Here is a 16,039-nt window from a genome sequence, read left to right on the forward strand (position 1 = left end):
TTTTTTGAAATAAATATTTATGGTTTTGTTATTTCTGTCACTAAACAACCTTTTGTTTCAGTTTTCAGCAGTCTTTTAGCTCACTCTGATAATCTGTACTTTTATGGTATGAATAAAAATCTGATCAAAACACACCATCTAGTGGCTAATTATAGTTTTAACATTTAACAAGGCTTAGATTAAGACGATAACACAAGGTTAGAAGTGTAAAATATATATATATATATATATATATATAGAGAGAGAGAGAGAGAGAGAGAGAGAGAGAGAGAGAGAGAGAGAGAGAGAGAGAGAGAGAGAGAGAGAGAGAGAGAGAGAGAGAGATTTTAGCACCCTTTATATAAACTTAAGTCATTTTATATGTTAACCAAACCTACACAATGCAAACACCATCCATCGGGACACAGCAACATTTGAAGTGAACCGTGCGTCTAAACAGCGGAGCGGATCACAAGTGCTCAGCGTCGTTTATGGTAAATATCTTCCAGTGCTATATCTTTAGTATTTTTATTAGCCGCATTTCCACTGTCGGGCCAGTGCGAGCCAGGGCTTAAAGCGTGCCGGGCAGGGCTCATAGCCCCGGGCCAGTAGCACCGAGGCCAGAGTAGCGCAGGGTTTCCACAGTGGAGCTTGAAGCTCCGCTGCTCGTCACTAAAACACGCCCTTTACACGCCTCTCAGAACAACGTCATGCAACCTCATTATTTCACTAACAAAGAGAAGTTATCAGAAAACTAAGAAATAAGTCACTGGAACATGCGCGATCACAAAACGAACATGATAAAAGCGGCCGTTTGTTTGCATGCTTTGTTATTCAAATTCAAAAGCATGGATGTTTTAACTATAGAATAAGTGATACATTGATCATAATGATTTAATTTATCAAGACTCAAAATTAATCGCACATAAATACACTTTATATTTTATTTATTTATTTTAACGCTTATGAAAATAGCCAGCTTATTCAGTAGCCTAGAGTCTGTTTCTGTTTATTTGTAGTCACAGTGGTCTATACGTCACATTAAGAATGAATGATATCTTTATTTTTATAAAGGATCCCGAACAAAAACATTATTATATTTTTATAATAGGCAACATGAGCTAAACTCTCGAGACGAGGCTTGTGATAGATAATATAAGTTAGTAAATACACGATTGTGATAGAGAATAAGAAGCTGACGTCTGATTTCTTCAAGCGGTCATATTTTCCATGTTTAATGTTAATGCCCAGCGTGCATAGTCTTTTACATCGCTTATAAATATTTCTGCCCTGTATGGTGATTATAATCCACATCAGATCAAGTAATTTCAAACACTCGCTGCTGACTGAAAGTGAGTTTTGAGCTCAACTTATTTAAATAAAGCGTTTAATGCTGGTGTTAAAGCTGTTATCTTTCTGAAATGATCCACAGCGCAGACTCTCTATTTTTATAAAAGCTCCCGAACAAAAATCATTATTATATTTTGATGATATGCAACGTGGAGCTAAATTCACGAAACAAGAAGACAGATAAAAATTTTACTTAATAAATACACAATCGTGATAGAGAATAAGATGCTGACGTCTGATTTCTCCAAGCGGTTATATTTACCATGGTAATGTTAATGTTTATCGTGCATAATCTTTTACATCGCTTATAAATATTTCTGCCTTGTTTAGTGATTGTAATCCACATCGGATCAAGTTATTTCAAACACTCGCTGCTGACTAAGAGTGAGTTTTGAGCTCAACTGATTTTAAAAAGTCTTTAATGCTGGTGTTACATTAACGCTGACGCTCTCCAGACACGGATAAACTCCGCCTTTGTTCATAACTCCTCCTCTAGCCCCAGCTGGCCCGCTTTGGCCCAAGGATTTCGTCGGGCCGAAAAAACCTGGCCGTTGGCCCCGAGGAAGCCCCGGCGAGGCACGATCAAGCCCCGGAAGTGACAGTGGAAACGCGACTGGCCCTGGCACGCACTAGCACGCCCGGTCTTAGCCCGATAGTGGAAACACGGCTATTGACTTTTTTCGAACCCTTTCACTTCCGTGCGCGCGCGCGCTGGCGCCAAATTTAGAGCTGCGGATTACGTGTTTATTTTAACAACAGAAACAACAAAACTAAAACATAAAAACCAACAACATTGAAATTGTATGTATAATATATAATATATATATATATATATATATATATATAGTTATTTTTTATACTATTAAGTTATCTAATATCTATGATTGATGAAAGGAGATGTTTCTGATCTACATTTAGCATTATTAATCCGTAAGCTAAGAACATTTCCAAAGAATCATGAAATTATGATTGGGAAAATTGTTGGTAGATTGCTAGGATAGAACTAAAACTTTGAAATTGCCATTTATCTTTATTTTCTGCTCAAGATGATAACGTTTTATTGTAGCTACATTGTTTTTAGATAATGCTGTCAAGTAGGCTAAAATATAAAACTAGTATAGATTTCAGGAGGAAAACCCTGAACAGAAACAGTATTTTTTTTGTCACATGGCCTCGCATGTATCTAAATGTAAAAATACATGTAATGTTCGGACTCTTGTTATATAATTGAATTACAGAAAAACAGTTTCGATACATGAGGTTTCTGAATGATGCCATTAAATGACTTATGACTCAACTTGGACTCAAGACTTGACTCCAACTCCAAATTAAAAACTTGTGAACATCTCTGTTCAAAAGATAGATGATGATGATGATGATGACAATCACACAGAAAATACATTCAAATCTGATGCATATTAATAAATATTCTTTATTTTGTAAATTTTGCACAATGCTTTCATAATCACATCCAGTCATCTTCATAAATGGATGTTTCCATCTTCGTGTAAAATCTTTTTACTCTGATAATTATTTCTGTACACATTTATCGGTACAATTCTTGCCACTAAAACTGTCACAGTCAGTGAAAATTTTGAAAAAAACAAAAACAAAGAAATGTTTAACAAACAAACAAACAATACATTAAGACTACCAACACCTAACCCTACAGTCAAGGCCTGCAAGCTCCATGATCAATTTAACAACTGTGTTCTAACGACCTGCTCCCTAATCAGCGTGTCAAGAGATGAAAGAAACCAAAGCCAGCTGTGATTGGTTGAAAAGGACTAAGCGTGAAATAGGAGGGGCCTGAAGGGGAAGACATGTATATAGATGCGAAAGACGAGTAACGTTACCCAACAAACATGAACATCATCAAATACAGCGCTGAAATTGATTCTCTTACCCATTTCATATTCCTAAACTCAATGCAGCAGTGATCATGAGTGTTTTAACGCTCTATAAAAAGTGTGAGTTAGTGTGTGTGAGTCTAGTTGACGCTGGTGGCCGGCAGCCACTCGCCGCGGCAGTATTTGGTGAAGCGGTCTTTAAGGTGCTGTCTGTACTGGTCTCGTGTGCGGTAGAACGATTTGTTGTTCTCTACGAACGACTGGATCTCGTCCTGCGTCAGACAGGTCTCTTCATCTGAGGTCACTTCAGATTCATTCTGTGCACAAAGAAATTACAGCAAAGAGTTACGACTTGCAACTATCTCAAACAAACAGCAGTGCATAATTCATTTTAATTAACTGACACAAGTACATTATTAAACTGGAATACATATTAGAGGTCTGTAAGCAAATACAATATTTAATATAAAACTTGATGTACTATTTACTATAAGTTTTTGTTTTAAAATATCACTGTTATAATATTTTACTATTGAGAGTGTCGATCTATTAGAGGTAGACTTAAAAGGAGGCTCAAACTTCTCGTTGTTAATGTTGAATCTTAAAAATCTTTTTCAGAGATTGAAGTTGAAATAAAAATATGAATATTATATAAAAAAATTAATTGCTTTCTGAGAAAAAAAAGTTTATTAACTGACGAAGGTTAAAAATTCGTATTACTACAACTAAAATGAAATGATGGACATTCAAAAACTAATAGAAACTAATTACTAAAACAATTCAAGGCAACAATTTCTAAGTACTAAAATTTTTACCATTTGAAAAAAAGAAAGCTATATAGAAATATTTATAAAGAAAAAAGTAGTAAAGTAAAACTACTAAAGCTTCAACTAAAATTAACTGAAAAGCTGTGTTAAACACAGACCATGAAATACACACTAGTTTGTTTAATATATTAGAAATAGATGTAATGCAGAAATGAACAATCAGCAGCAAAAGTAATTATACTAGAAACAAACTTTGCGTACACATTCTATAAAATCAAACATTTGGTGAAAAAATAAAAATAAATAATTTATTGGGAGAAAACTAACTCTAGATTCCCAAAGGGAAGAGTTCAGATAATCTTTCATTTCACAACCTAAATAGTGTGTCTTTCTTTACATGGCTAAAAATAAATAAATGCTATATTGGAGCCCATAATGAAAAATGACTTGACTTCAATAATTTGAGCGTTTGTGGGATCAGCTATCGGACTGACCAGTAACTCCATGAGGCTCTTGGCGCAGCTGTTCTCCTGTGTGCAGGTGTCTGGTAAGACAGGCTGACCGTGGAGGTGTCTGCTGCTGCTCACATGATGACTGAAGCTCTCACAGGATTCACAGCATGGAGTCTCTTTGCTTCTGCAGGCGTGTGGTGAAGGGGAGAGAGACTCGTGAAGGGCAGGAGATCCAGATCCTCTCCTACTGCCATCAGACACGCAGCTCTCCTCTGCTTGAGATCCCTTCAAGAGACAGGAAAAGATCACAACTAATATTTCAGTTAAATATTTGGATTGTTGTTGAATCAGACGAGATATTTACACCTTATTTTCTGTTTGTCATATATTATTTGTTTCTCTTTATTATGATACATGTGTGCTATGTTATGTAACCAGTAACTGCTTATTTAAAAAAAAAAAAAAAAAAAAAAAAAAAAAGTTGTTCAACATGATCAATATATCTTATGTTCTGCTGGTGAACATCACTTTATTGTGGAGTCCCAAAGAGGTACAAAATCACTTTCACATGAAATGTTCCCTCCTGGTGGAATGACCTGCCCGACTTAAAATCTGAATCCTTAACCATCTTCAAGAATCGGCTAAAAACCCATCTCTTCCATCTTTATTTGACCCTCTAACTCTAGCACTCTCTATTCTAATTCTATTCTTAAAAAAACTTGTCCCTTTTAGACTTGCACTCTATCCATTTACTAACTGCTTGTTTTCTTACAAAAACTAAAAAACAAAACTAACACTAGCTTTTCTAATCTTTTTGTATTCTATTTATTTGTTTATTATACAATTAACAATAGCTTGCTCTATTCAATGTTTTATTTTTTATTTTTTATATAATAATAATAAATAAAGAAAACGTGTACTGCATGAATCTGAGACTCGTTATAGCACTTATATATCATTGCTCTTTTGTTTGCTTCTATTGTCCTCATTTATAAGTCGCTTTGGATAAAAGCATCTGCTAAATGACTAAATGAACCTGTGAAGCAACCCATAAGAGCACGCTTGGCTACTTTGTCCAAAACAAGTGTGAACTCACATGGTCGCTCCTGCAAAGTGATGCCTTGTTTTTTCTTTTCTTCTTTTTACTTTTGCCCTTTGTGTTGTCTTCAGAGTTTGCCCAGCACTCCACACAGCTGTCCACAGCGTCCTCTTCCTTCTCCTCTGAGCAGCGGTGACTACACGAGTACTCACCTGGAGAGAAGCACAAGTATGATCCTTATCAAATGTCTATCAAAGCAATCTTCTATATATGATCCTGGCTGCACATAAAAATGCCAGGAGCTTTTGCACAACAGCAAGCTCTGATGTGATTGGCTCGCTGTACTCTGTTGTCTGAAATTGTAATACATTTTATAGATAGATCCAGAGATTAATAATAAACGGAGCAAATCCAAGAGGGTCCTCGCATCACCAGTGATCCAGTGTATTTTGAGGTAAAATACCCAGTGGAAAAAAAAACAAATAAAAATACTAAAATGAATCTTAAATTAATTCATTTTGAGCCAAGTTTATTAAAAAAAACATTTCGTTTTTTATATACTTTAAAAAATTACCCTGTATGTGTAGTTTTAATTTTGTGCTTAATGCACTTTAATTGTGCGGAAGTAGTGCTGATGTCCAACATACAGATATTATTTAAGTAAATTTGATTGTGCTAAAGTGGAACTATTGCACAAGGAACACTATAAATATCTGGTATTATATAAAGATCATACAGTACAATCCTTATTAACAGTGATCTTAAAACACATTTTAGGCATAATATTAAGAAATGTGCATTTTGCAATAAAGAAAGACCCCAAAAAGGGTTTAATCATACAGCCATTTTTAATCAGTATATTTTAAGTGATCTATCAGTAGATATATTAATGTGTTTTTTTTTTTTTACTAGGAAATCTCCAGGTCTATTTTAAAAATGTACTAAATAAAACTGTTATGACCTAATTATTGTTTAATTTTTTTTTCACAGTTAGCAATTTGACTGAAAATCCTGTAACATTGCTGTAGTTCCAGAACACGTGTTTTGTTAACAGTATATAATGGATTATAATGGGTAAGGTAATAAATAGACAAGATTTTACATGCTTTAATCTCAGATCAATATTTCATATCCTCATCATTATTTATGCAGTAAAGTTAACCCTTAAATGTTTTACTCGGCTCAAGGCCATTTGCTAGGAATGTTCTTTCTTCTTGGAAGCTTTGTGTTTAGTGAGCTAATAAAATCTTTCAGCTCAAATCAATATTTTGTGCCCAGTTATTTATTCAGACCAAACCGTCATCCTTAATAATAATAAAGACTCCTCTATATTTGCCACATTTAGTTGCATACCCGTTTCATCATGGTTGCACATGCCCTCGGTGCAGGCCACGTCTGAGCCCTCTCTGGATCCCGTCTCGCTGCCCTCCATACTGGAACAGTAGCCACAGTCACTGCCGTTACTGTGAGGCAAGAGTGCTAGAGGAACAGACCGACACAAACTCACCAGTCAGGGGCATTCTGGGTCACTTCTATGCATAATTCAGTTACTAACGCTTTGTTACCTTTCTGGGTTTTGGGGGAATGCAGGATGGAGGCGGCCGGGCAGGTGCAAGATGAGCTCTCGCTGGTGATGAGGACCTCTGCGCTGCTGACAGACTCCTCTATACTGCCACACGACTTACAGCCGCCGTCCACAGACTCAGACGAACCCTGTGCAGAGACAAACAGGAAGTCAATTCAAGAAGAGTGTTTTAGTACAGTTTTAGCAGCTTGACAGAACAGTTTAAACAACAATGTTTCTTTTTGTTGTATTCATTGTTAATATATCTTACATTCAGTACAGTAAGTCTAACTGAAAGCCACATTATTATTTATACTATTTAAATGAGTACATTTTAAATTTTTATTCTGCAAGGATGCATTAAATTAATCAAAAGTGTCAGTAAAGACATTTATAATATAACAAAAGACTTCCATCTCATATAGATGCTGATCTTTGAAAAAAAAAAAAAAAAAAAAAACATATACCAGAAAATCTGAAGCAGCACCACTGTTCATAATCAGTATATTAAAATGATTTCTGAAGATCATGTGACACTGAAGACTGGAGTAATGATGCTTTTTAAATTGTACAAATATTTCACATTATTTCTGTTTCTGATCAAATAAATGCAGCCTTGGTGAGCAGAAGAGAGTCATTACCTCATCAAGACTTTTGTCTTTCCCTCCCTCCGCCTCTTGTTCGAAGCCACACTTGTTTTTGCGTCTGTTCTTGCGCTTTTGCCTCTTCTTCTCCTGTTTGAGTTCTTTGGCTCGCTCCTCTTCTGACAGCTCCTCACAGAGCTGCTCCAGCCGGCTGATGCCCTGAACCCTCTCCACCGCCATCTGCACATCATTTAACATAAATTAGTGAGCACATTATAATACACCACACTTTCCAGAAGTACAAAATAGGAATTAAGCAAATTAGTGTGAGAGTGCAATTACATAAAAGTTCTGTGTATCTACAGACAATGCACAAATGAAAAAACATATCCATAACAATCGATGCAATCAAACTGGTGTTTAATGATGGTGTAAATACCAATAAATTACATCGCATATTTCAGTTAAATACCGTATTTTTCGGACTATAAGTCGCACCTGAGTATAAGTCGCATCAGTCCAAAAATACATCATGACGAGGAAAAAAAAACATATAAATCGCACTGGACTATAAGTCGCATTTATTTAGAACCAAGAGAAAACATTACCGTCTACAGCTGCCAGAGGGCGCTCTATGGTTCTCAGTGTAGACTACAGGAGCACAGAGCAGTATAGAGCGCCCTCTGGCGGCTGGAGACGGTGTTTTCTCTGTTCATTTCTCTTGGTTCATGTCAAATTAATTTTGTCGCACCTGACTATAAGTCACAGGACCAGCCAAACTATGAAAAAAAGTGCGACTTATAGTCCGGAAAATATGGTACTCTCCCGCAATAAATCATGCATCTGAAGGGAAACTACTATAAATTTATATGGAGTAAGGTCAGCCACAAAAATAAGTATGCCTTTCCAACACAAATTTTTCACTGTGTTGTTATTAAAAGTGCAGAAACATACATTAAAACATACATTAGCCGAACACTTTTATGTGTGTTTGTTTTATGTGTGTTTGTTTTATGTGTTATTTAACATTTGGATAAAAGTGTCTGCTAAATGACTAAATGTAATATTTTACTAAATGTAGTATTTTTCTACAATTAACAGTCAACTCAGCAGATGATGTTGAAAATATAATACTGTTTATAATGATTTTAACTGTTGGATTTATACCCTACTGATGGAAAGAAACATTTGGGAATTAGATGATGCTCAGCGTGAATACCATGAGATTGTTACCTCGAAGCTTTTGCGGAGTGCATCAATGCCCAGATAGAAGAGCATCTGCCACGTCTGCTCTTCTGCTCGCAGCTTCTGCCAGATTCTGTGCAGGCGCTCGTACAGATGTATTCCTAGACACGTCAGCACCTCCTCCTGAGCGATATCTATGGTCTTCGCGTGTCTCTCTCGACGCCTGTAAGTGAGCCACACATTCTCTATGAAGGTATATCTATCTCATTTCCAGTAGATTATATGGTGTGACTTTAATGCATGTTATACAGCATGAGGACTGGATCACTTACTCATAACCCCCAGCGAACTCTGGTTCTGCACGGCCCAGTAAGTGTGCGATGAAATCAGTCTCGCAGCAGACGTGGATGTGGCGCTCATGGGGACAGCAACGTAACCCCTCATACAGAGACGCACAGTAACCCTTCTCCTTACTGCAGTCCAGATCTCCTACCAGAATGTTATACGCTCTCAAAACCTTGTTCTTACAGTCCGTACAGAACCTGAGAATGACATTGGAAATCAAAAAAGTAAATTTTTGTCACTGAGCTGATTCAGAGGAATATGGTAAGGTCGTAAGGTCACAATTTCTCACCGGTGTTTGCGCAGGTACGTCTCCAGAGTCTCCAGCAGGGAGGTGCTGTCAATCAAAACCACTTCATCACGACACTCCTGTGACATCAGCTCCCACACGTCCATCCAGCTGCCCCTGCGGATCCACAACCCACCGATACGGTCACTTACATCTCTACCAGGATCAGGAATGTGCTGCACGTTAAGGGGCAATATTTTCCCAAGGACTAATTTCCAGTGGCATTTAATTTTAATAATTACCTCATTAAATGTATCTGTTTGGTCTTTTATGTCAAATAATTATATTTATAAAATTAATACAGTATAGGCAGTTACCAATGCATCTGACATCCTATGTTTATTCACACAGACTGCTTATGTATTCAGCAACTGAACGATGTTATGTGATCAAGGCAAGTTCACACTCTCATCTTACATAAAACTGGTCTATAACAAACAGGAACTGTAATGTGACAAAAATCGTTGTCATTATTGGTTATCGTCCTCTTGTAATATATAATGTAATAATGATTATTCACTTTTATTCATTTCAACAGTTGTAACAGATTTAGTTTTATTTCTGTAGAGGCATTTTTTAACCCTTATGTTGAATTTGGAATAGGGGTGCTCCGATCACGATCGGCCGATCGTTAATGCACATCTCGTCAGTAAAGCTGGTTTTCTAATCAGCGGTTAATTCCATCAGGTGCGTGATTTCACATAGAGCAGCTGTTACTACACAGAGCCGTTGTTAACTGAGAAGATGGGCCAATAAACGCTGAAAATTAACGTGATTTGCGCATCTTCTTTATTAACAACGGCTCTGTGTAGTAACAGCTGCTCTATGTGAAATCACGCACCTGATGGAATTAACCGCTGATTAGAAAACCGGCTTTACTGAGGAGATACGCATAACGATCGGCCGATCGTGATCGGAGCACCTCTAATTTGGAAGGCATTTTTGTCCTAAACCTCCATTCATTTCAGACCCTGACCACTATCATTATTACAAAAAAAAAAAACTTCTAAAATGTACATTTATAAGAATAACACTGCTAAAAAATGGGTAAGGTTGTCATGGAGCACAAAAAAAAAAAGAAACGGTCATCTGAAACACCAAATGTCACATGATCATTAAAAACAAAGCTACTGACTCACCCTAAAGGCTTGGGTTTGTGCGTGTCTAAAGAGTGCAGCTGACAGCGTTTGTTCTTTTTACTCTTGGGAATGGAATCAATTACGTTGTTTAACTTTGACCTACAACAAGACAAAGCAAACATATTAGAATGAAAAACAACAACTATATCATATAGGCAAAAGAACACAAACAAGATTGAAGCTTAATTTCATTGTATTGTCAGGCTGATGATGATGATTAATAGTTAATATTTTCCCTGCCAATCATTCCACCTTGAAGAAAAATTACAGAAAGTTTTTCTTTGGAATAACTTGCTAAGCGCCAATCACACACACACACACACACACACACACAAATACCAGAAACATTTAATAAAAAGTAAATAGGGTCGGTTTTAATGTGGACTTCAGTTGGTCTGACGCAAATGTAACACTTACCCGTGAACATAGAAGAGTGTGTAGAGCTTCCTGGGGTCTGAGAGACAGGCACGTGTCACTGACAACACTCCAGAGGATCCCACAGTGAGCGGATCTAGTGCAAAATACCCAGAGTCTGTGAGCTGAGAGAACAGATGCTCCACGCTGCGCCGACAGCCCACACACGGCACCGACTGAGACAGAGCACTGAACACCTCACGAGACATCACCATCAACGCCATGTTCAGGTCCTGCTGCTTCAGCATGCTGTGATGCTGGTGGACAAAAAACACAGGTGTGGGAAGGTGAAGCTGGAAGCCATAGAAGTCTGACTCTTTACCAATTATTATTTATATATATATATATATATATATATATATATATATATATATATATATATATATATATATATATATATATATATATATATATATATATATATAGAAAGAACCTGTGATTTTTTAATTTGTCCAGATAAAAGAAAAAACATGGAATTCAATAGGGTGTCCTAACATTTTCACATGATTGTGTGTGTGTATATAAATATTTGGGGTGTAACAATACACGAACATGACAGTTCCATATGTACCTCGTTTTTGACCTCACTGTTCGGTTTCAATACAACAGATATATAACATAACATGTTTTTCTTAAATATATACATGCATGTGTGTGTATTTATATATACATAATAAATATACACTGCACACACACATATATTATGCACACAAAAAAAAACTTTTATTTTGGATGCGATTAATCCTTGCCGAACACTGAAATGAACATAAATTAAAGACAGTACAATAAATACTACCACTATTAATGTAGGGGATGGAGAATGCTTTTTTAAATTCATTTTTTGGCATAACTGTAAAGAGAATTAGAGGGTATTCTAATTAATTGTCATGAATAGTAATTTTATATTATAGATTTCAATAAATATTTAAATATTAATCTATTTTTTCCCTTTGGTTTAGGTGAAATATGACTCTTAACAGGCATCATGAGTTTCACCGGCAACAGTGAAAATGAGAAACTGTCATTGTGTACCTCAATAAACTGTTTCATTTGTGGACCGTTGATCCGACAGCTGTCAAAGTCCAGAATACTGTCAGGAAACTCCATCACCATCTACAACATAAAAAATGTATAATATATAATACCATGAATTCAGTTTGCTTTCAGTAATGCATGTATAGAGGAACATACAACTGCTTAATACAAACTTCTAAACATTTAAATGGCATTGGCTGCTAAAATACTCAAACTGACAGATCAAATCACACATTATAAGATTCACACATATTTTTAAAGTAAACATGTTTAATGTTCATTTCACGTTGGCTTTAAAGATGGTAAAATGCTAATTGCAACTTAAAGTGATGTTACCGTGAGCGAGTCATCGATGTACAAGGGAATCTGGCGTGCGAGAAACAGATAGTCCTCTTCTCCATCTCTGCAGACAGCCACCAGACGCGCCATGTCTTGCCCAGATCTGTGTGTGGACAACCACAACATCACCTCCACTAGGAGTTTCACCACAGACCACTTTTCAATGTAATTTACTGATTTACATGGACTTCCAGATTTTCTGAAGTGAAAAGTATGGCCCACGTGAATTTTAGTTAGTTCTAGAATTTTAGGCATCCCATAAATATAAATATTGTAATTTTACTTATTTTCTGATTATAATAATGACAACAAAAAAAAAACTAAACACTTGTTTTCAGTACAATAGTATTATTGCAACTGTATTTTATTTAAATAATTTAAATGATAGTATAATAAAAACAACATTTATTATTTTTATTATTATCATTATTAAATTTGCTTCTTACAGTACCTTTTTTATTGTACCAGTAATATTTCTTTATTTAAATTTTATAATTTAAATAATCAAAGATATTATTATTTTACAGTACAACAGCATTATTCCAATAGCAACATATTTCTAATAATTAAAATAATAATACAATTAATGCACTACTTAGATTTTCACATGCCTGCTTTTTCACCCAGATTAATTAATATTTGTCCATTTCTAAAAAAACAAACAAACACTGGTTTCCCAGCAGCCTTTGTAGCTTTGCTGGGATTATAATCTTACACATACACTCTTATCCGACTACAGAGACTTAAACTAGGGATGCACTGATGTATCGGCCGTTTTTTTAAAAATTATTTTAAATATCAGAAATAGTATTTAAAAAAAAAGGGCCAATACCGATAGTTTATTAATGAACTGCATGGAAACAAGGAGTTGCATGTCTGTTGCATAATCCAACAGTTTTCTCTGAGCAAAATAACTTAACACTTACCAAAACAACATAAAATCTGTTCACAATTTAGTTTTGGCCTATGCAAATGTGACGCTAACGCATCCAACCAGTGAAACTCCCCTCAGCTGTAAATTCATCATAGTTAACATTAAAATGGCGATGCACCGGAGTTCATTTATCTCAGGATATGTAACGAATCGCCAAATTAAGCATTAGGCCTACATTTAAGTAAAAATGTATGGCAGGCAATATGCAGTTTTTTGTGTGTTTGAAACCAGCAAAAATGGTAGGATCGTGTAGAACACATCACACACCTGCAGCGTTTCTGTCAGCAAAGAAATGATGTTTTTGAAGAACAAAGCCTATAGTTTACATAATAAATTATATTTTAGCATCCAGATACTTCATAAATATGGAAACAATTGGACTTGAGAATGAGAGAGGTAGGCTTCAGTTTCGCTTTAAATTAATTAGTTTGTCTTAAAGCTCAAGGGTGCTTTCACATCTGCCTCATTTAGTTCGGTTGAATCGTACCAGAGTTCGTTTCCCCCTTTGGTGTGGTTCGTTTGGGCAGGTGTGAAAGCAGCAATCGCACTCGGGTGCGCACCACAAGCAGACCACACAAGCTTTCAAACGAACTCTGGAGCGGTTCGTTTGTGGTGAGAACGTGATCCGACCTCGAACAGACCCAACTGCAAAAAGTACTGATAATTTTTGGATTAAACCAGCTGCCGTAGTCAGCTGCGCTGTGCTGTGCATTATGGGATGAGGAAGTGTTTGTTGACAGTTTGCACTTTAGCATGGCAGCTCGTGGACAAACTTGGAGTAGTGAGGAGGTGCGAAGCCTTTTAGAAATTTGGTCAGATGACCATGACCATGTCAGAGTTAAGAAGAATTAATGCACGCCTCCGCTTGAAGTTACGAGCGATGCCCGCTCACCGTATGCAGTGCATTAGAACATTGTTTTCAAGCCGCATCCACGCTTCATTATAGAAATGTATTGTTTGCATATTGTGGTGTATACAAACAATGTAATAGATTATGGCCAAGGACAAAACCAGCCCGCGAAGTCATCTCTCCATAGTTGTGTTGTCTCCGTGTTGTTTGCTGGCTTTCCCTCTTATGTTAGAATATTCCCACACGTAAATTCTGAGTAATCGAAAAGCAGTTAAGGAAATACATCATGGTCAATGAGTGAGTAGATGTTGTCATGTGACTGCATTTTGGTTTATTTCAACTGGTTCGGACCAAAGCAATCAGTGTGGTGTGAAAAGGAAGCAAAAAAGCTGAAAAATGCTACAATGTATAATTGTTTGCCCTTGGTTTTGGACCAAATGAACCGAACTAGAGATGAGAAAGCACCCTTAGAGGATTTGTTGTGTAGAGAAGAGAACTAAAAAAGCCAAACTGTGTTTATAATGTTTGTAAATATTTTGCTTAAATAACAGCGGTTTTAGAAATTATTTCTGAGTAATAAAAATAAAATAATAAAATGCGATGCATAGCCAACTAATTCAGGCTGGTTTGCTTTTTTCCCTTCTCAAAACACTCATAGGAGAAACGTCTTTTTTTTTTTTTATCCATGCTATCCATTTTTAAATATCTTGATAAAATGGCCGTACTTTAATGTCTAAAGCGTCTAAGCAGTATTTTCTTTTGTTTATACATTTCTTTTGTTTATACATTATACTCAAACTGATTATGGAACGGTAATAAAACAGAGGAACAAAGGAACATAAAATGTTCAAATATCAATTCTGCTTGGAGTGAACCGATCTATATATCTATAGATAGATAGATAGATAAAATAAATGTGTCAAATTAATGCAGTAACTATTTTATCAGAGGAGCAACGTATGAAGAGGTCAAGCCACATAACGTGCTAACAATAAGCAGCTAAACAGCCTCTTAAAGCTCTAAAATATCTAAAAACACATCTCAGTTCACATTCATATTAAATACCCCCGACAGTCCGCACTCATGATCCCTCCAATGACACATATGCTAATTAGCCTGTTAGCCACCTGTAGACCACAACATAAACGAGTCATTTCGACCTATCTAATACTACAGGGATTGAATCTGAGATGATGTTATAACCAAGATATGATTTTGAGTGTCGAAGTTGAGTTAGCGCACGGCTAACCTTTCAAACTTTTAATCGAGATGATTAGCATGCTAACGTTAGTTCTGTCCGCGCGAGCTACTTTAAACCTAGCATGTTTTTATTTTGCATGATAAACTGTCTGCAAATGTACTTTTAAAACAAGACATGCTTTTTACATTCAGAAGTGTCGCGTCAAAGATCTAGTTTGACTCACGGACTGACACCCTCAGTGTTAACTCGACCCTATCCGGGGCTATCTTTACCTTTCTGCCGTTATTGCACTTGAAAGAGCGACTAAATGAACACATACCAAGCTGCAGCTGTCGGACTCACCTGTTTTACAAGGTTTTTTCTCTCTTTTTTTTGGACAAAAACAAACAAGTGCGACAGAGGCGTATGTGGCAGGCGAATGTTCTATGACCTCTGGCCCCCGGATACCGCAGAAAGTAGTTCCGGGCTCCGAGTGCATGACGTGTGCGATTTGATCGACACATGGGCGGAGTCTATTTTAGAGGAGCAGAACAAATAAAAAACAGAATTGAAATATAAGTAGATCATAGATAGTATTCTACCTTCATCTAAAAGTTCATCGATTTTTAAGATCTTATATTTGCTGAAATTAATGAAATTGATTAAATAAATATTACTTAAATATCAATTAAATAGTTCAAAATCTTTGACAAATTTTTTTATATAGTTTTATGACTTGATATTAAA

The 16,039-nt window shown here is 36.2% G+C and overlaps 1 protein-coding gene across 1 annotated transcript; it reads right to left on the reverse strand.

Annotated features, from left to right (window-relative positions):
* Positions 1 to 2,741: 2,741 nt before the first annotated feature.
* ggnbp2 (gametogenetin binding protein 2) lies at positions 2,742 to 15,780 on the reverse strand. The gene is made up of 14 exons (XM_026240587.1): positions 15,656 to 15,780; positions 12,326 to 12,431; positions 11,987 to 12,067; positions 10,958 to 11,211; positions 10,541 to 10,639; positions 9,405 to 9,518; positions 9,103 to 9,312; positions 8,819 to 8,993; positions 7,643 to 7,825; positions 7,003 to 7,150; positions 6,791 to 6,916; positions 5,495 to 5,649; positions 4,441 to 4,683; positions 2,742 to 3,496 (listed from the first exon to the last, which is right to left on the reverse strand). The coding sequence occupies exons 2-14, from the start codon at positions 12,416 to 12,418 to the stop codon at positions 3,320 to 3,322; spliced, it is 2,058 nt and encodes a 685-aa protein (XP_026096372.1). The 5' UTR covers positions 12,419 to 12,431; positions 15,656 to 15,780; the 3' UTR covers positions 2,742 to 3,319.
* Between the last annotated feature and the right edge of the window lie 259 nt (positions 15,781 to 16,039).

This window comes from Carassius auratus, linkage group LG30F, assembly GCF_003368295.1.
Source record: "Carassius auratus strain Wakin linkage group LG30F, ASM336829v1, whole genome shotgun sequence".
Classification (NCBI taxonomy): Eukaryota; Metazoa; Chordata; class Actinopteri; order Cypriniformes; family Cyprinidae; genus Carassius; species Carassius auratus.